The sequence below is a fragment of the Notechis scutatus genome, chromosome Z (genome assembly GCF_049901735.1).
Source record: "Notechis scutatus isolate UNSWTSFEM ecotype Mainland chromosome Z, rNotScu1.2, whole genome shotgun sequence".
NCBI classification, from domain to species: Eukaryota; Metazoa; Chordata; class Lepidosauria; order Squamata; family Elapidae; genus Notechis; species Notechis scutatus.
In genome coordinates this window covers 20933681-20955762 of record NC_142025.1, presented here as the reverse complement: position 1 = coordinate 20955762, position 22082 = coordinate 20933681, and the positions used below count along the sequence as shown (strand labels likewise).

The 22082-nt window shown below is 40.8% G+C and overlaps 1 protein-coding gene across 2 annotated transcripts in view; it reads left to right on the top strand.

Moving 5' to 3' along the window:
* The window catches only part of MYO3A (myosin IIIA), a 97240-nt gene that overhangs the window by 37551 nt on the left and 37607 nt on the right, over positions 1-22082 (top strand). For both annotated transcript variants that reach the window (XM_087948379.1, XM_087948380.1), the window contains 5 exons: positions 9090-9163; positions 9831-9905; positions 13247-13452; positions 19189-19300; positions 20292-20454. In XM_087948379.1, the coding sequence (XP_087804505.1) occupies positions 9090-9163; positions 9831-9905; positions 13247-13452; positions 19189-19300; positions 20292-20454 (630 nt within the window). The remainder of the gene's footprint in view (positions 1-9089; positions 9164-9830; positions 9906-13246; positions 13453-19188; positions 19301-20291; positions 20455-22082) is intronic.

Here is a 22082-nt window from a genome sequence, read left to right as displayed (position 1 = left end):
CAAGGTTACCAGAATTCCAATAATTAATGATACATAATTCAGGTAACAAACTTTTTGCTTAATGATGAGAATTCCAGTCCCAATTGAAGTTGTTGAATGAGATCTGTGGAGATTCTAAGTCATCCAGGTCATGGCTGTTCCAAAGGTGCTTTTTCAAGTGGCAACTGGACTTTCTGATTTTTCTTTGAAGATGTTTTGTTTCTCATCCAAGAAACTTCTTCAGCTTTTGAATGAGAAGTGAAACATTTTCAAATAAAAACAAGGATGTCCAGTTGCCTCTTGAAAAAGCACCTTTGTTAAAGGATGAGGATTGGGTGAATATAGCATAGTAATTATCTGTCAGTCCCGCCTACTGCATATGATACTGTTATGGGATAAATTTGAAGGCTGTATGACTTTACAATATACTCCACTTTGAACTCTTGCAGAAAAGGTGGGATACAAATCTGATGAATAAAATTACCCAAGGGAAATAAATCAAATATTTTGCCATTAATCTGCAGGCACTAAGCATGCTTCCCTGAACATAACCAATCAAGATTGCCATTTCTTTGACTGGTCCTTCTCCTCTGATTTTAATTGCAATCTCGCTATGCTGCTCTAAGCAGATGAATTATTTTCCATGATAGGGATTAAATGAAGTCAAAAGATTTATTTCTGCATAATATACAGAAAATAAGGTGACAGGTCATTGTCCAGGTTCTTATGTAGCCATGTATTGTGACAGAAATTGGCTGTAATGCTGAGAAATGGGCTTGAAATGTAAAGCAGCTAGATTGAAATAGAGAAAAATTCCTGTCAACCTCCTCTCCTGGATGTTTCTTAGATGCATCTGGGGCGGCCCAATTTTTTGTGATGTGGATGGTCATCTAATCAGTTGGGCAGATGTTATGTGAGATAGAAAGTCTCTTATGTAATCAAAGTATTAGGGCCCTGTTATGAACTAATAAAATACGCCGTATTAAAAGTTAACAAAAGCTAGCTAGGAAAGCAGGCTCGAAATCCTGCTCTCCTGATTGGCCCATCAGAGCAAGTCGGGATTGGTCCATTCCGGGCATCCTGATTGGCTTAGAACGGGCTGTTCCCATTGGACAGAAACCAAAGATATTAAACGTAGTTCATTGGTTAATGGGACAGCAACCAGCCCTATAAAAGGGCTGCTGCTGTCCAAGGGTTTCGCTCTGTTCACTCTGTTCTGAAGTCACTTAATAAAGAGTTGAGTCACTACTGATGCCTCGTCTCCGTTCTTGCGCCCCACGCCCAAACATAACACTGGCGACGAGGATGGGATACGGAGACAATAGAGCCGACTAAGCACTCGCTGTGCACCGAACAGAGCACGTGGCTTAAAGAGCGTCAACAAAGGCAAGATGGCCAGTGGCGCTATACCACCCGCCCATTTGACCCGGCTAACAAAGACTGGGACTCAGTACATAGATCGGTTCCAGATGTTTCTGGAGACCAATAACCTGAAGGACGCTTCGCCTGGCAAGAAACGAGCGGTCTTCCTGATCCATTGCGGGCCTGCCGTTTTTAAAATGGCAAAGGCACTTGCAAAACCTGCAGAGGTGAAGACGATGGATTGGGATAACCTCGCTCCGATACTGCGGGCCCACTACACACCCGCGTGCCTACTCTCATCCGGAGGCACGAATTTTACCAAAGAAACCAATAGAAGGGCGAGAGTGTTGGAGACTTCATCGCCGATCTCCGGAACCTGGGGGGTCTCTGTGGTTTTTCAAACCTCAAGGAAGCCATGAGAGACCAAATAGTTCTGGGATTAGATGACCATGGTGCTCAAAGCAAGATCATAGCCAAAGGGGACATTGATCTTGCAGATGCCATCGCTGATGCTACTGCAGCAGAGGCAACCAGGAAGTCGGCCGCTCGAATGCGCCGCACCAACGCACCGCTCCACCAACTCGCCCAGGATGCCTCACCTCTTTCAGAGAGGCATGCTACAATGGCGCACCATGAAGACCTCGAGTCTCCATCAGACAGTGATGAAGAAGAGCTCAACCGACTCCGTTCTGAACGCGACCAGCGAGATCAGCGAAGCCGAAAGCCTTCACGTCAATGCGCTGGTTGTGGGGCAAATCACCCACGAGCAGAATGCAAATTCCTCAATGCACTCTGCCGCTCCTGTGGGAAGAGGGGCCATATTGCTAAAGTATGCAGGAGCAAGCGGGGGTCAAGTCCAATCCGTAGAGAAAACAACGGCCACCAAGCCACGGGCAGCCCGCCCGTGAGCCGGGATCGCCCGAACCACCAATGGAACCACTATCACTACAGAAACCGAGCACCTCCGGCGTCGACTAGATGAGAGGAGACGCACCAAACCATAACCATCGGCCACACTTCATCTTTGGATGCAAAGAAGATCCAAGTGAAGGTCGCCATCGAAAATCACCCTTGCATCATGGAAGTAGACTCTGGGTCGTCCTTATCCATGGTCTCATGGAAGACTTGCAAACAACTGATCCCCGACATCCGTCGTCAAGACCTCAGCACCCAGAGAATCATATTAAGAGACTATCAGGGAAACCGAATTCCCATTGCCGGGTCCCGTAACGTCCAAGTCTCATTTAAAGACCGCACCGCTACACTGCCTCTTACCATTGTCGATCGGGACCGACCCAGTTTGCTGGGTCTACAGTAGTTTGCTCCATTGGGGATTGAACTAGCCAGCATACACCAGACCGGGAGCGGTGACTGGGAAACAGCCCTTGTCCAGGAGTTCCAGGACGTATTCACGGCGCAACTAGGCAAGTACAAGGGGGCCCCCATATCGTTTAATCTCAGCCCCAAGGTTGTGCCCATACGCCTTAAACCCCGTCGAGTGCCTTTTGCCCTTAAACCTAAAATCGATGAACAATTGGACAAATTGATAGCCCAAGGGGTTTTAGAACCAATCGATCACGCCCGTTGGGAAACCCCGATAGTAACACCCATTAAGCCAGATGGATCAATAAGAATTTGTGGGGATTACTGAGCCACTCTAAACCACGTGCTCCAACAAAGCGCTTATCCCGTACCGGTAGTTCAACACCTTCTACATTCTCTGGGTGGCGGAAAAATCTTTGCAAAATTGGACTTAGCACAAGCACAAACAGCTACCCGTAGACGCAGAGACTGCTGAGGCCCAACTATCATTACACACCGTGGTGCGTTTAAATGCAATCGGCTCCAGTTCGGAGTGAGTGTAGCCCAGGCATTTTCCAAAGCCTAATGGAGCGTTTACTACAAGGCATAAAAGGGGTCGTGCCTTATTTCGATGATGTTTTAATAGCTGCTCCAAATAGAGAAGTGTTGGAACACCGACTCAGAGCGGTCCTCCAAAAATTTAAAGACGCAGGGCTTAAAGTAAAACAAGACAAATGTCAACTCTGTACTGAGAGGGTTGAGTTTCTAGGGTACCTCCTCGATAAAAAGGGGATCCACCCAACCCGAAAAAAAAATAACGGCCATCAAAAACGCCCCCAGACCTAGGAATAAAACGGACCTACAAGCCTTCCTAGGACTCATTAATTTTTATAATATCTTCTTGCCTCAGAAGGTGACGGTAGCTGAACCATTACATCGTTTGTTAGACAAGAAGGCTTCCTGGGTCTGGGGACAACGGGAAGAGAAAGCGTTCCAGCAGGTGAAAGATCTCTTGACCTCCGACGCTGTCTTAATGCAGTTTAACGAGACTTTGCCGTTAACCGTCACGTGTGACGCCTCGCCATTCGGGGTGGGAGCCATCTTAAGCCATGTTCTACCTAATGGCAAAGAAGCACCTGTTGCCTTTTTTCCCTGCACATTATCTAAAACCGAAAGGAACTATAGCCAACTCGATAAGGAGGCTCTTGCTATTGTCGCCACTATTAAACGTTTTCATGAATATGTTTATGGACGATCATTTACCATAATTACGGACCACAAGCCATTGCTCGGCATTATAGCGGGGGACAAGCCACCGCCCTATATACTGTCGCCAAGAATGACACACTGGTCAGAATTTCTAGCGGCATACAATTATCAATTACAACACCGCCCGGGGAAAGCCATTCCCCACGCTGACGCCTTGAGTCGTTCCCCACTTCCGGAAACCGTCGTCGACCCAGCTCCGTCCCTCACAATGCTCCAGATAGAAGCACTGCACTCACCACCATTAACCGCGAGAGACATCGCCGCCGAAACCAAACGAGATCCTATCCTCGCATGTGTCCTCAGCTGGGTCGAACGAGGATGGCCGGTCGACGAAACCCACAACAATTTCGCACCGTTCAAAAGCCGTCAGACTGAATTGTTCTCTCAACAGGGTTGTATTCTATGGGGAGACAGAGTCGTCATCCCAGAGAGGCTACAACGAACCATATTGGAGTTATTGCACGACGGACACCCTGGCATCGTGCGTATGAAGGCGCTAAGCGAAGTTACGCGTGGTGGCCGGGCATTGATAAACAGATCGAAGCCTGGGTTAAATCTTGCCCCAAATGCCAAGAAGTCAGCACTGCCCCACCGAAGGCAACTCCAACCGAGTGGGAGAAACCTCGAGGTCCGTGGTCCCGTATACACATCGATTTCGCGGGACCCACCAAGGGACACACCTTTCTGCTAACAGTCGATGCTTATTCCAACTGGCTCGAAGTCACCAGAATGAAGAGCACCACCACAGAAGCAGTTACAAAAAAACTCAATAAACTATTCGCAACACATGGCTTACCGGACGTTCTAGTTTCGGATAACCGGCCCCAATTCACCGCCTTACCATTCGAACAATATCTTGCGGACCGGGGCATCCGCCATGCGCTAACCTCGCCGGCTCATCCTGCCGCCAACGGAAGAGCCGAGCGAATGGTTCAATTTGTTAAAAAAACGCTGCACAAAATGGATCCAGGGGACATCGATGAAAAACTAAACAGAATCCTCTTGCTTCAACATATAACCCCACACAGTGTTACCAACAAAACCCCAGCTGAACTATTAATGGGGCGGAAACTTCACTCCCACCTCGACCGATTGCACCCTGCCTACACGCCGGAGACACCTTTCGGCTCCAGCGGAAAATGCCGCGAATTCCAGGTAGGCGATTTGGTCTATGCCAAAAACTTTTCCGGCGACCCATTGTGGGTCCCAGCAACCATAACCTACCTCACCGGACCCAGATCTTACCGTTTGCAAACTACAGATGGCAAATCCTGGAAACGGCATATAGATCAGTTGCGTTCCAGATTGCAACCCGGCTTACTTAACTCCCCGGGAACTCTGACTAGGGGGGGAGGAAATACCGATACAGATGGGTCCAAGGACGAAATGGACGACAACGCCATTATAGAAACACAACAGCCAAGAAACGCGCCATTGGAAGAAGAATCAAGGAGGGGACTTGCCTCACCGCGGCTCGAATCCATGATGGAAGCAGGCCCACGAGACCCCGGAACTAACCCCAGGAACCTGGCTGACTACAATGAGGAGAGCGAAAATAACACCGCCGAATCGTCTCCAGGAGAAACGGAAGCGTTGCTACCGGACATTGCGGGAAGTGCTCAACCGGAGCCAAACCGCGAGCAGAAACTGATGGAGCAACGAAAGTCGACCAGGCAGGTTAAAAAACCTGCATACTTTCGAGAATACATCACCACTCCGTGTAAACGGAACCTGGGGGGAAGGGGTGTTATGAACTAATAAAATACGCTGTATTAAAAGTTAACAAAACTAGCTAGGAAAGCAGGCTCGAAATCCTGCTCTCCTGATTGGCCCATCAGAGCAAGTCAGGATTGGTCTATTCCGGGCATCCTGATTGGCTTAGAACGGGCCGTTCCCATTGGACAGAAACCAAAGGTATTAAACGTAGTTCATTGGTTAATGGGACAGCAACCAGCCCTATAAAAGGGCTGCTGCTGTCCAAGGGTTTCGCTCTGTTCACTCTGTTCTGAAGTCACTTAATAAAGAGTTGAGTCACTACTGATGCCTCGTCTCCGTTCTTGCGCCCACGCCTCCAAACATAACAGGCCCTATGCCATGTAGGGTTTTATTGGTAGTACCAGCACATCAAGTCACTCCTCGAAGCAAAATGCAACCAGTGCAACTCACAAAGCACACCAAGATATGTCAATCACTGGCCATGCCACTACATTCTATTATATTTAAAGTTTTCAGATTATCTTCAAGGGCAGTTGTGAGATGTCCAGGCATGAATGAGTATCTGAAGGGCCCACCAACCTAAGAAAAGAGAACAATTGGTGTACTAGATGAGGTTGTGCAAGTACCATCATCACTTTCAGCAGCAGAACTAGCATTTTCAAATAAGGATATTTAAATGGGCATGGTTGCTTTATTTGCTTTTTACTTTTTAGTATTTTTAAAAGAAAACCAATATGCTTTTCATTTGCTTCTTCAGTTTCTTATCCCAAATGATATGCACTGCTCAAAAAAATAAAGGGAACACTTAAACAACACAATGTAACTCCAAGTCAATCACACTTCTGTGAAATCAAACTGTCCATTTAGGTAGCAACACTGATTGACAATCAATTTCACATGCTGTTGTGCAAATGGAATAGACAACAGGTGGTCAGCATAGGCAGTTAGCAAGACATCCCCAATAAAGGAGTGGTTCTGCAGGTGGTGACCACAGACCACTTCTCAGTTCCTATGCTTTCTGGTTGATGGTTTGGTCACTTTTGAATGCTGGCAGTACTTTCACTCTAGTGGTAGCATGAGATGGAGTCTACAACCCACACAAGTGGCTCAGGTAGTGCAGCTCATCCAGGATGGCATGTCAATGCAAGCTGTGGCAAGAAGGTTTGCTGTGTCTGTCAGCGTAGTGTCCAGAGCATGGAGGTGCTATCAGGAGACAGGCCAGTACATCAGGAGACGTGGAGGAGGCCGTAGGAGGGCAACAACCCAGCATCAGGACCGCTACCTCCACCTTTGTGCAAGGAGAGACAGGAGGAGCACTGCCAGAGCCCTGCAAAATGACCTCCAGTGAGCCACAAATGTGCATGTGGCTGCTCAAACGGTCAGAAACAGACTCCATGAGGGTGGTATGAGGGCCTGATATCCACAGGTGGGGGTTGTGCTTACAGCCCAACACCTTGCAGGACGTTTGGCATTTGCCAGAGAACACCAAGATTGGCAAATTCGCCACTGGCACCCTATGCTCTTCACAGATGAAAGCAGGTTCACACTGAGCACATGTGACAGATGTGACAGGGTCTGGAGATGCCGTGGAGAACGTTCTGCTGCCTGCAACATCCTCCAGCATGACCGGTTTGGCAGTGGGTCAGTAATGGTGTGCGGTGGCATTTCTTTAGGGGTCCACACAGCCCTCCATGTGCTCGCCAGAGGTAGCCTGACTGCCATTAAGTACCGAGATGAGATCCTCAGACCCCTTGTGAGACCATATGCTGGTGTGGTTGGCCCTGGGTTCCTCCTAATGCAAGACAATGCTAGACCTCATGTGGCTGGAGTGTGTCAGCAGTTCCTGCAAGATGAAGGCATTGATGCTATGGATTGGCCCGCCCATTCCCCAGACCTGAATCCAATTGAGCACATCTGGGACATCATGTCTTGCTCCATCCACCAAGCCACGTTGCACCACAGACTGTCCAGGAGTTGGAGGATGCTTTAGTCCAGCTGTGGGAGGAGATCCCTCAGGAGACCATCCGCCACCTCATCAGGAGCATGCCCAGGCATTGTAGGGAGGTCATATAGGCACATGAAGGCCACACACACTACTGAGCCTCATTTTCACTTGTTTTAAGGATATTACATCAAAGTTGGATCAGCCTGTAGTGTTTTTTTCCACTTGAATTTTGAGTGTAACTCCAAATCCAGACCTCCATGGGTTGCTAAATTTGATTTCCATTGATAATTTTTGTGTGATTTTGTTGTCTAGGATGTCTTATTTTTGTGTTCCCTTTATTTTTTTGAGCAGTGTATATTAATGGCATATTTGGCAATACAACTTTTGGTAATCAGAAAACGCGCATTTGGGGAAAGAGCAGTTTTCCCTCATTATCCAACTGTAATCTTAGAGATCTTGTTCTCTGAGAAACTGGAAGAAGAGAGAGAAATTGAGTTGATCCTTGAGGGCCAAGCACAGATGTTAGAAACAGTTCTGAACACTGTCTTTTGTGTGTCTTTTTTAAGGGTTGCAGTTGTACACATTTCTTGCCCAATGGAATGTGTCCTTAGTTCTTAAGAGAATGAGCTTCTTCTGTCTCACAGCTCAGAAAGGTGACACCAGCTCTATAAAATACTTTTCTCATTTTCCCCATGGCTTGCTTCCATACACTGTTTCCTGAACCATTCATGAAGTCTAAGACTGGTTCATCATTTATTGTATGTCACACTAAGCCATTTGAAAATTGTACAGTACTTTTTAATCAGGGTAAGCCATCTTAGCCATGTATGTAAGGCTTTGGAAGTTCCACAGAAAACAAATTGGGGAGGATCTTCAAAAATTTGATTTATACAATAATATTAAAAGAACAAATTCAAACTAAATGTTCCATCTTCTCATAATCTTCAGAGAATCTGGTTTTTTCCCTTAAGTAAAAGGAAAATAAGGAATTTCTGGATAACTTATGTACTTTTGAAGGCCAGCTTATATCTTCCATTGTTCACAAGATGTTATTTTTATTTGTGAGAAATGTTTAGTTACCTTTCCAGCTGCAGTATTTTTGGAAGTCAGCACCCTGAAAGCCAAGTAATGTAAAGCCTATAATAAAATTCAAACAAGCATCAGAATGACAAAAGATGAACTAGAAAACAACAAAAATACATCACGGTTTTCTTTTTGTCATCTAAAAAGGATCCCAAAAGTATGAACAATAAGGGTCTGGAAATCATTCTTACTGATATGCTTATTTTCTAAAAGATCTTTTGAAAGATAACAGGTCATTGATACCATCTTTTAGGTAGGGGGCTATTCCATGAACCTAAAAAAATTGTGAAGGAGGCAAATACTGAAATAATAAAAAGGTATTTTCATGAAGAACTTTTTTTTATAAATGCAATGGCCAATTATGTTTGTTCCCTGCCTAATCCAGGAAGTGACCCTTTTTACCAATTTCTGATATCTTCTCTCTCTCTCTCAGGTAATTTGGCACTGAGGAAGCATGCAATAAATTATCAGAAGTGGAGACCGCAGAATCAAGTCATCCAAATAAAAGTAAAGGAGTCCCTGGATAGCTATCTAAATCAGATTTAGAGTAGATGAATTGTTAATCTTTAATGGGGGGGCTGTCTTCTTCCTCAACTCAGGTAATTTCTTTTTTTGTTTAGCAGAGTATCTTCGAAATGTACAATTCATTTTCCTTCTGTATTGAACATCTTCTTTCTGCTATGATTTTATACTGAGTTGAGGGAAAACTAAATTAATTCTCAATTGTTATTTTCTTTAATGCTCATCCATAGGTATCTTTACTGGTGAGCGTGTGCCACTAAATTCACAGAATCTAACTTGCTAGCAAATGTATTGAAAAAGAGAAAATACAAGGATTTTAATTATAGAATTGCACCCAACTTTATTGTATTGTACACTATTGTAATTAATATGATCATTAGCTGTCTGAGGTTTTGATAAATAAGATAACAATAGGCATGCTATTTATTTTTTTTTCATATTTGTGACAAACACTTGTATCAAAGTGTTCGCTTTCCCAGATACACAGTATGATAAATTATTCTATGTTTCTGAAATAACAGCACCTACAACTTAAAATGGGTATGTACCATTTTTAACTGAGTTTTTTAAAAGATCATTTTGTTGGGCAGGTTCAATCACTTTTGACTGTTGTACTGATAAGCAGTGTCATTTTTCTTTCTTGTTCATACAGAATCAGCAGGAACATTCCATGCATCCAAGAGAAACAACCAATACAAAAACACAGACAGTTGCTTCTTATTTCCGAGTAAGACATTGCTTATTTTCTATTTTAATGCATGTTATTCATGAAACTATCAACCCTACTTTCTCTAATTATGTGATTAAAGTCAATTCTCCCACTAGGCAGTCTTGACTTGATAACTTGATGGATATGCCTATTAGTTTTCTCTGCATCAATGTGGAGGTTCTTTGCTATTTCCACTTTTTGAGAAGATTTTTAAACTTCTCAACCTGCCTTCAGCCTTAGGATACTCTGATACTAATCTCCACTCTCAATACTAGCTAAATCTCACTATCTTTAGCCACCTGAAATGAGCAAAGAACAGCCAAATGCTGGGCAAGGAGAAGTTTAATATTAATGTTTTGGAATATTATTTTAATATATAAAGAATATTATTCTTAATATAGAAAATGGGAGGGGGGCAATATTTCAATTCATTATTATTGAAATAGCTATTAAATCTGCTAATTTTCTGTTAACCTGAATTTGTGGGGATTCTGTCCATCTAACATAATTGGCATGTTGCATGCATGCACAAACAAATCAGCTTATTGACAATGGAAGAATGAATGGCCTATGATCAAACTGTGGTATTAGCTCAAGTCAGATTACCTGGATGGTATAGAAACATGATCTAAGTGGCTCTGCAGAAGACTATGGATGAGACTTGGCCAAAATTCACTGCCTGTTCCAATCTGTTACGTGAAACAATTTCTACATTTTTCCTGATGGTACAGATGAACCTATTAACTACTTAGTTATCTCAAGTCAATTTTAAGAAGAGAACACTTGAGCAATTGGTTCTAATTTTAACTTGATATGACTCAAAGAATAATATTTGTGATATATGAACCTCTCAGAATATATGCCAGGGCTGTCAAACTCCTGTCCCATGGGCCGAATATATCACATGGTGGCCATGTCCACACCCGGTTTAATGAAGGCGGGAAAAGTCCCAATATATCATGTGACACAGCCATGACAACATGAGTTTGACAGGCATTCTTGAGAAATGTGCATAGAATCTTCTTGGCTGAACTAAAGAAGATAAATTGGATGGGACCTGGGTAGGCTTGGATTGGAAATTCCAAGTAAATCCCAAGGGTATAAGATAATATAGACTTGGAAATCAAACAAATATCTCAACAGGTAACTTCCAAACAACTTCCATTATTATTTCAAAGAAAACTATAGGATTCTTTAATCATCAGAAGTCAAGTTCAATTCAAAGGAGTCTTTATCTTCATAGGTTTAACTCAGAGAAAAATACACTATAATTTTGTTGTGTTCCATATTATATTCATATTCATGATATTGCTTGTATGTGTCCCTGCAAAGATTTTTATCACTCTCTGGTTGGGTTTGATTATTATGTCAATTATGGTTTGTGATGCCGACTGAAATTGTAATTATACATTCAAGGAGCATATTAATATGCTTTTAAAATTTACATTTGAATAATGCACTTACAAGAGTATTACATTTTCTTTTGAGGCGACCTGGTGCTTGCACAATTAGCTTCTCTATTTTGAATAAGAATTTGCATTGAGTCACTGTAGAACACCTGTCTGAATACCATTTTATGCCACAACCACCATTAATTGCCAAGAGGCAATTACATCTCTCTCTGCTCATTAGGGGTACATAATAGGAAGAGAGTGTGCTAGAGCCCCTACATGCAATGTATTAGCTTAAGACATGAGCTGCAACAAATTTGCCTAGCATCAGAGGTCACCATGATCTACATGAGTGTAAGCATAAGAGTATGCAATCAAGAAGTTAAGATAAACAATTTTATGATCTACATACAGTTTTAAGCACCAGAAAAGTCTGAATACATTGTACTGAATAGGCAAGAGGTCATAGACAACCAAATTTAAAATCCTTTTCTCCTGTTGTCTATTCTACAATTCAGTCTCTAGGTTTCTCTTTAAGTAAACTTGGCCTAAAGAACCTAGGATTATACATTGCAGTTTAATCCTGTAATGAAAGTTTACATTTGACATAAAGAAATCATCTCTTGTCAATAGTGAAAACATAGATGTGACAGAAATTTAAATACTTAATTTAGTAGTTGTTTGTGTATTCAAAGAAAGGTGAGTCATCCATCTCATTCCAAATAGGTTAATTGTTTTAATTTCATGTTCAAGTTCTACACTTTGATGTAAGGCTAATTTTATTTTTGAAATAGTGCTTCATTAAATATATAGGATGAATTCACTTAGTGTTTTGCCAGCTATTTTCTCCTGCTGTTTCATGGCAGCTGATTGATCAAGCAAAGAGCAGGGATAAGCAGTCTGGAGGTCATGGACTAGGGCCGTGTCTACAAGCACTATTCTTGGTGCTTGTCAGACTCCATATTCCATCTGACATTAAAATATTATTTTAATTTTTTTAAAGTGAAGTAGGAAATAGGTATATTCCAAAGCAAAGAACTCTGCCATTATTTTTATAGGTAGCCTTCGAGTTACAACCACAATTGAGGGCAAAATTTATGTTGCTAAGTGAAACATTTGTTAAGCGAGTTTGCCCTATTTTACGACTTTTCTTGCCGCCGTTGTTAAGTGAATCATTGCATTTGTTAAATTAGTAACATGATTGCTTAGTGTTAAGTTGTTAACATAGTCATTAAGTGAATCTGGATTCCCCATTGACTTTGTCAGAAAATCACAAAAGGAGATCCTGTGACACTGCAACCATCATAAATACGAACCACTTTCCAAGCATCTGAATTTTGATCATGTGATCATGGAGATGCTGCAATGGTCATAAGTGTAAAAAACAGTCATAAGTCACTTTTTTCAGTGCCTTTGTAACTTTGAACGGTCACTAAATGAACTAAGTCAAGGATTATCTGTATTTACATGTATTTCTCTCAACTTCATTCTGAAATAAGGGAAGTAATGTGTTAATGTGTTTCTATCTTGACTCTTCCCCTTATAAGGTTCCTAAGCATCCTAACAAAAGGGTATCTCAGAGAAGATGGGATAGTAAAAATCTTCCAGAAGAATCATCCAAGTTAAAGGTTATGGTGGAAATCAATCATAAACACAGAGTTATTTGCTCTGTGGTCAACTGATGTTTTATAAATGGGAGCTTGATGATAGTTCTAACTATGTTCATTGGCCCCAAACGTTTACTTCTTCCTGACATTTTCTTCACTCAATTTTGAATTGTTTAAAATATTTGTGAAAACAAGAGAGTATTTATAGCTGCTCTCTCAGTTATTGCAGCTAATTCTTTCTTACTTATGATCATCTGTAGTTATTCTTTAAGTTATTCTTGCCAATAGAAGCTTTATCAGTTTTTGCAAATGGAGTCTGTAAAAGAATCCCAAATGTTTTATTTCCATCATTTCCATTCAGAACTCATTGATGGATTTGTTGTACAAACTGGAGGTTGGCCAGCCTCATTTTGTTCGTTGTATTAAACCAAACAACCATCGACAGGCAAACAAATATGACAAAGAAAAAGTATTGATTCAGTTGCGATACACTGGAATTTTGGAAACAGCTCGGATTCGGCAACAGGGTTATTCTCATCGTATTCTTTTTGCAAACTTCATAAAGCGGTAAGTCCTTTGTAAAACAAGGTTGTCTGCTCCTCCTTCCTTCCGTGTTATTGGTTTTTCTATCTGCTTGTGTTTCTGCCAAGAGAATGCCAGTATTGCCTTAAAAGCAGGAGAGGTGGCATATTAAATAAATAAATGATAGATAGATAGATAGATAGATAGATAGATAGATAGATAGATAGATAGATAGATAGATAGATAGATAGATAGATAGATAGATAGAGTATAATAGCAATAGCAATACCACTTAAACTTATATACCACTTCACAGTGCTTTACAGCCCTCTCTAAGCGGTTTACAGAGTCAGCCTATTACCCCCAACAATCTGGGTCCTCATTTTACCCATTTCTAATGGATGGAAGGCTGAGTCAACTGAGACCTGGTAAGATTCGATCTGCCAAATTGCAGGCAGCTGGCTGCAGTAGAAGTAGCTTGCAGTACTGCATTCTAACCACTGCATTCTAACCAAAACACACACACACACACACACACACACACACATACATACATACAATCACCAGCCACTGCTTTTTTGTCTCTTTGAAGTAAGAAGAATCTCAGCTTTTTTCACTTAGAAAGGCCAGAAGAAGAGGGAACAACAAGCGTGCAAAATTGCATTTTTAATTTGTACAATTAAATTATCGGAATTATTTATTTACAGATATAAAAGCTGCAACAATTATCAAAAAAGACCACAGCTGGATCAAAGTAATAAAAAAAAAATCCTAGTGTTTTCCTGCAAATGCAGTGTCTGCTTTTTTCAGATCAACCAAATGTTGATCAATTTTTGGTTGAAACGGGAATTGTCACCAGAGGCAGCTTGTCACCTGAGTGGGACATCATGAACTGAGAGAAAGTTATTGGTCCAACATCATCCAGCCAGCTATCATGCCTAAAGCAGAACTAGAACTCACAGTCCCCAGGTTTCTAACCTGATACCAGTGGTGGTATTTTACGGTTTGGCTGAACCGGTAGCTCCAAGCGTCATCTGTGAGTGAACTGGTTTGCTCCGATGATCAGCTGCTGGGCCCTCCCACCCACCCCGGCTCTATACTGACCTTTATTTCCTGCTTTTCAACGTCAGCTGCTTTGCACGGCACAGCCGATTGCCTCGCATCAGCTGTTTTACACACAAGGCTTGCAGCAGAAGATGAGTTGCAAAAGCTATGTGCACACAAAGCATTTACTCACACCAAACCAGTAGGAAAAATTTTTTGAAACCCATCACTGCCAGAAACCCTATCCACTTGACCAAACTAGATCTCATATCAAACATAATAATGCAGACCAAAAAGGCCTTAGAAATACAATTTTAAAAATCTCAAAACAATTTCTGGAATCTAACCTCCCAAAACCCTCTGGAAAAGTTCTATTTTCACGCTCTTCCTAAAGGCACATAATGTTGGAGACAAAGCAGTCTCCAACTAGAGGCCATTCCTGAGGAAAGTTCCTTTTATCGAAGAAAATACTACTTGACATTGGTATCCAAATTCCCAGGAGGACAACTTGTTACTTCTCCCAATATGATCAAATTAATTGGGCCCCTCTAGTGGGGTGTGGCCCTATGTAAGTAATGGGAGTTGAACTAGATTGTGGTAATTTATGGTAATTTAGTTAGGTGGGGGGGGATGGAGAAATGGATAAACAGACGAACAAAAAAAAGTGCTATAATATTCAATCCTTTAAACATTTGCTTACATTGTGGACTTCTGGTTTGGGCTTCTTCGGTGACAGACCAAAATCGTGATTGTGCACGGTTTTAATCTGTGCTCACCTCTGGAGTGCCCCGAGCTGCCCGGATTTGGGGCTGAAGCCACCCCGTAGAGGTGGTGAAGAAGGGGGAGCCATCAGTGGGTTTGAGGAGAGCCGCATCTCTCCTCTTCGGCTGGCCATTACTCCCTTTCCCAAAGGCGGTTGCAGTAGTGGTCAGAATGGCCACCTCAAAGAAGAACCCAACGAGATAAGATTGTGCAGGAGGAAGTTTAAAGGAGAAAGTTTGACTGACCGGGTTGAATGGAGAACATCTATTTAAGGTACCTGGAATTTTAAAGACTAATACTATTCCTAAAAAGATTTTAAGCGGCAAAAGAGAAAGAGAAAGGAAACAAAATTGGCTTTTTTTCCTCTCACAGTGACAGTTTTAATTGACTTGGAACTAATCCACTTTGACATTAATAGGCTATTTCTAGCTGAAAATAATGTGTCAAGGGGATAAAGATTCTTAGATAATTTAAAACATTTCTTTAAAAAAAGAAAGAAAGCAGTGGAGGAAAAAAGGAAAAAAGAGGGTGGAATCTGGAAAATGGAGAAGACCACCTGGAACTGAAAAAAAATCGATAGTAGAATTTTAACAAGGCTTGCAAAAGATACATTGTAGCTGAAACCTTGTTATAAGATAACAAAGCCCCTGGAAAGAGAAAGTGAGAAAAGAAGCAAGAAAAAGTTTTGAATTATTGGATGATTCCTGGAACTTTGGATGGAGGATCCTAATGAAACAAAATAAAATCAATTGGGGGTTGTTTAAAATTTTTTAAAATGGCATCACTCATTGAAGAGTTAAAAATGAGAATTAAAGAACAAAAAGAAGAAGCACAAGAGGGAAGAGGATGAAGAGGATCTTTTGGCTTTGTATTTCAATTTTTAGAAATGGAGATCTTGAACTATGAAAAACAACAAGAAACACTGGCAGAACAAGAAGAGCGGGACAACGAAGAAACCATTTTTAATGACCAAGCAATTTTAAATGGGCTAAAAAAGGGAAAGGAGTTAAAAACTTAAGCACTGAAGCAACAACCAAAAAAAGAGTAATTTGGAAAGTAATCATAATATCAGGAAGAAGCAGAAGGGAGTATCACAGAAGGGAGAATCAGATAGAAAAGGGAATAAAAAGGGGAGGGAGAAGAAGAGAGGGAAGAGGGAAAGGAATAGAAGCTACAAAGGACAGAAACAAGATATAGAGGTACAGGAAAAGCGTACAAGAATTAAAGGTATAAACCTATTTAAAAGACACAGAGACAATGGTTAAAATTTAACTTAAGGAGAGGATTCTGCAAGGGTGCATGGGATAGCATTGTTATATTAGAAATAGAAAAGGGTTAGAAAATATGTTAGATGATTAAAGTGATAGAAAAAATTTCTATTGATGTATAGTGGAATATTTGTTTGTAAAGAGAATAAGGCTCTCAATGATTTAAAAAGAAAGTTTAAAAAAAACTGAAAAGAAACATGGAAGATTTTTATTAGTTGACAAGATGAACTTGAATAAGAATAATAACTTTATTGACTACTGTTAATAACTATTGTTTGGTTTTTTATTTAAAGACAGTAATAAGTAAAATATGAAATATGGATGATTAAAGTGAAAGACAACTGATATTACTAGGTAATGTTTGTTAAAAGAAATAGAAACGTAAAAGATTATTATTAATATTAATGGCAGAGCTGTACTTGAATAGAATAATTATTCCATTTACTATTGTTATACAGATATACACAGATATACACTGCTCAAAAAAAATAAAGGGAACACAAAAATAAGACATCCTAGATCTGAATGAATGAAATATTCTTATTAAATACTTTGTTCATTACATGGTTGAATGTGCTGACAACAAAATCACACAAAAATTATCAATGGAAATCAAAATTAAGCAACCCATGGAGGTCTGGATTTGGAGTTACACTCAAAATTAAAGTAGAAAAAAACACTACAGGCTGATCCAACTTTGATGTAATGTCATTAAAACAAGTCAAAATGAGGCTCAGTAGTGTGTGTGGCCTCCACGTACCTGTATGACCTCCTACAACACGGGCATGCTCCTGATGAGGTGGTGGATGGTCTCCTGAGGGATCTCCTCCCAACCTGGACTAAAGCATCCCCCAACTCCTGGGGGATCTGAGGATCTCATCTCGGTACCTAATGGCAGTCAGGCTACCTCTGGCGAGCACATGGAGGACTGTGTGGCCCCCCTAAAGGTAGCATGAGACAGAGTCTACAACCCACACAAGTGGCTCAAGTCGTGTAGCTCATCCAGGATGGCAAATCAATGCGAGCTGTGGCAAGAAGGTTTGCTGTGTCTGTCAGCATAGTGTCCAGAGCATGGAGGCGCTACCAGGAGACAGGCCAGTACATCAGGAGACGTGGAGGAGGCCGTAGGATCAGTATCAGGACCGCTACCTCCACCTTTGTGCAAGGAGGGACAGGAGGAGCACTGCCTGAGCCCTGCAAAATGACCTCCAGCGAGCCACAAATGTGCATGTGGCTGCTCAAATGGTCAGAAACAGACTCCATGAGGGTGGTATGAGGGCCCGACATCCACAGGTGGGGGTTGTGCTTACAGCCCAAAACTGTGCAGGACGTTTGGCATTTGCCAGAGAACACCAAGATTGGCAAATTTGCCACTGGCGCCCTGTGCTCTTCACAGATGAAAGCAGGTTCACACTGAGCACATGTGACAGAAGTGACAGGGTCCGGAGATGCCATGGAGAACCTTTTGCTGCCTGCAACATCCTCCAGCATGACCGGTTTGGCAGTGGGTCAGTAATGGTGTGCGGTGGCATTTCTTTAGGGGTCCACACAGCCCTCCATGTGCTCGCCAGAGGTAGCCTGACTGCTATTAGGTACCGAGATGAGATTCTCAGACCCCTTGTGAGACCATATGCTGGTGTGGTTGGCCCTGGGTTCCTTCTAATGCATGACAATGCTAGACCTCATGTGGCTGGAGTGTGTCAGCAGTTCCTGCAAGACGAAGGCATTGATGCTATGGACTGGCCAGCCCGTTTCCCAGACCCGAATCCAATTGAGCACATCTGGGACATCATGTCTTGCTCCATCCATCAATGCCACGTTGCACCACAGACTGTCCAGGAGTTGGGGGATGCTTTAGTCCAGGTTGGGAGGAGATCCCTCAGGAGACCATCCGCCACCTCATCAGGATCATGCCCAGGCATTGTAGGGAGGTCATACAGGCACGTGGAGGCCACACACACTACTGAGCCTCATTTTGACTTGTTTTAAGGACATTACATCAAAGTTGGATCAGCCTGTAGTGTTTTTTTCCACTTTGATTTTGAGTGTAACTCCAAATCCAGACCTCTATGGTTGCTAAATTTGATTTCCATTGATAATTTTTGTGTGATTTTGTTGTCAGCACATTCAACTATGTAATGAACCAAGTATTTAATAAGAATATTTCATTCATTCAGATCTAGGATGTCTTATTTTTGTGTTCCCTTTATTTTTTTGAGCAGTGTATTTTATTTGTATTTGTATGTTTTGTGAAAACTTAAATAAAACTTTTATTTTAAAAAAAGATTTGCTTACATTGTACAAACTAAGACAGTTTTTCAAAAGACAGTGTTGTCACTCATGTTATACCTATCAAAGCTGACAAGACTTAACAAAGGCAGGAAAAATGTACAGTGGCCACCTTGATTCCATTTTCTCTCTGAAAAATGAGCTAGACAGGAGGAAAATATGTTCCTTCTGTACAGTAGGAATGGGTGGATAAATTGAAACATAGTCAGTGATGCTTAGTTTGCAGTTTCTGTCACTTGAGTGCTCCTCAGCATTTGAATAGCCTTTTAGCTTGATGTCTAAGTATGTATTGTAAAGGTTGTTTACTGCTTATCTAATAAACAGTAAATACAATATCTCCTACAAATGCATGAGTTGGACATTTTTCTTCTCACTCTTTTTCTTTCTTTCCTTCCTGGAATCTTTCTTTCTCTTGTAGATACTATTTCCTCTGTTACAATTCCAGCAATGAACTTCCTATAAATTCTGCTACTTGTACTGCCATCTTGGAAAAAGCCAAGTTGAATAAATGGATGGTTGGAAAAACAAAGGTAGTATTTCCATGCTTTACCACTAACCACCTGTAATATTTTCTGCAGTGCTGAAACAAGCAGGATAATCAAGAGTACAGTGTTATGCAGGCTGACTCACATGCCGTCAATAGCTACATCCACCAGTTTTTAAAAAAATTATCCTCCCTTTTTGTCACTTATTTAATATAATTTGATGAAAAGTTATAGTGAACTCTGTCAACTCAAAAATATTTCTCTGGTCTTTTAGAGTTGCCAGTAGAAAGGGAGTGGAGGAAGTAGTGCATTCCTTAAATGTTTTAATGGATAATTGCTAGGCGGCCAAAGTTTCTGGCATGCAAGATTATTACTGGAGAGCATTATTAATGACTCTTGGCTATGGATGTGTCCCATTGGAAAATATACATCCAGGTGGTGGGGGAAGACCAGGGTCAAGAGTGAAATGAATGATGTGCCTCAGAGTTGTGTCTCAGAGTTGGCTACACCCCAGTAGCAGGTTCACTATTAACTTCAGTCTTAATAAATCTTTTTTTAAACTTTGAGAGATGTGGCTAGAGACTCATGATTTGAATGGGGGTGGATGCAAACTCATTAGCTTGAAGTTAGTCTAATAGTTATTATTAACTAATATATTTCTGACTTTGGATTCTGGTTATTTTGTTCACTGTTTCATAAATACTTAGAATATATTGCAAAGATTGTTTCTGCATGTTGGACCATTACAATCATCTAAAAAGTGAAATTATTTTATCTAGAATTCAGTGCCAGATTCAGAATTGCCTCTATTTGACAGGCTATTTGACATTTTACCACCATAAAATTGGAACTTCTGTTCCCTGGACATTTTTCATATCTAATCATCCCTGACTTCCAATACTGCTGGGTTTTGTTTTAAGGCAGATATTTGGTGGCTTCCTCTTAGCTAGAGAGCAATCATCATTGGAAATGCTATCTATGGAATTAAGTGGGTTTCCTTTTTATAATTTATAGTGATCCTCTTTTTTAACAACAGGTTTTTCTAAAGTACTACCATATAGATCAACTAAACATAAAGCGAAAGGAGACAATACACAGGATTGTTTTGATTCAAACCTATGTGAGAAAATGGCTTCATTCAAACAGATTTAAAAGGTTGAAGGAAAAAAGGCAAGCAAGTTCAATTAAAATACAATCAGGTAATAAAAATATTTTTAGCATCACATATATACGTATTTACATAGAATAAGGCAGTCAGGTATAAAACAAAAGAAAATACCCATTTTTACTTTTGCTTTAATTTTCACTAAATATAATTTTGTTCTGTTATTCTACTTTGTAGTGATAGCTTGACTTTTATCTGAAAATTCAAGTCTGCATACATGAAGATTTCCCTTTGTGATGGGCATCACAAGCATGCATCACAAAGTAAACTCTGCCATTTTTTATTTGTATGATGATGTCACATACAACTATGGAAGGGACAGAGCTTGTATTGGGATGTTATAATGCAAATTTTGTTATCTTGATGACATTTTTATTTCTGTAGTTGCCCTTCCCTTTCTCTATAGAGTCTTGAATTGGTGACTTGGAGAATATCTGAGGAAAATCAACCTGTAACCAAAGTAGGAGATTGCCAGGAAGTTGGCAGATCCTGCCAATAAGATTGATTTATATCTCTTGTCAAGGAAATATGAGAAGATATTCTCCACCCCCTTAATTTTCAAATCGCTAAAATAGTATTCAATTCAATTCAAACCTTTATTGTCAGAGTACAACATGTATTCAATGAGATTAGCTGAGCCTCCCTTTGTGGACCCCCCCCCCAACACAATACAACTCACAGTGAAGACAGAAAATCGCTAACTCAGTGAATCCTATTAACAAACACACAATCCTATTGCACCATGTGAACTTACTGCACGTCGCGGCAGCCCTGCAAGTCAATTGTACTATTTTGTTGTAAAGTTATTTTTCATTCAGGAAATACCAAGTGCCAGTAATGTAGTCCCATGTTTCCCTTCTTTTTTGCTTTGTTCTCATCTTCCTTTTCTCATCTTAGTGTCAGAATCCATTTCCAGCTTGACCATTTCATCTTTTAAAAGTTTCTTGCCTTGATGGCTTTTCATTACAGCAGACAGTCTAGTCTACTCATACACTTCATTTCCCAGCAGAAAATTGTCTAATATTGTGAGCATTATCATTACTAGAGAAGTTCTCTGACAGTGTTGTCAAATAAACAAATAAATACATAAAACCTGAAAGTGTAAGGTGAGAAAGATTAATTAAGCTGATTGTTGATTAAGCAACTGCAAGGCTTTAGCTGAAAAGATAGAGCATCTTGTTTGGGATTTAAACTTTTCAAAAATGGCAGTTTGATCCCCAAATCCATTTTCAATTTGATCTCCTTTAAAGTATGAATTTTCCATTTTGAGAGGAAAGATGCATTCTTGTTCCTAAATGAAAGCTATCCCATTATGTTGAATCAACTTGTGTCTTCTTGTCATGAGCCTGGATCACTACATAAAATGTCATTGTATTTGACATCCTAAAACAGGAGTGGGGAACTTATGATTTCAGATGTACTTAATGTGCTTAAGCCATATTTTTTTCTCATTTTCCTTGTTTGCTTTTTTGCCAGTCTTCTTGTTTTCTATCTTTGGAGGTGTCACAATTTTACAAATGAAAGGCAGAGCCTCATCTTGAAGTCCAGTTTCAAAACAAAATATTTATACTGACTGCATCTGTGTAGGTCCACCTATTTTGTTACATGGTCCAGTCCCTATAGTCTTCATTGCCCTCTTTCAAACCATGAAGTATGCCACAA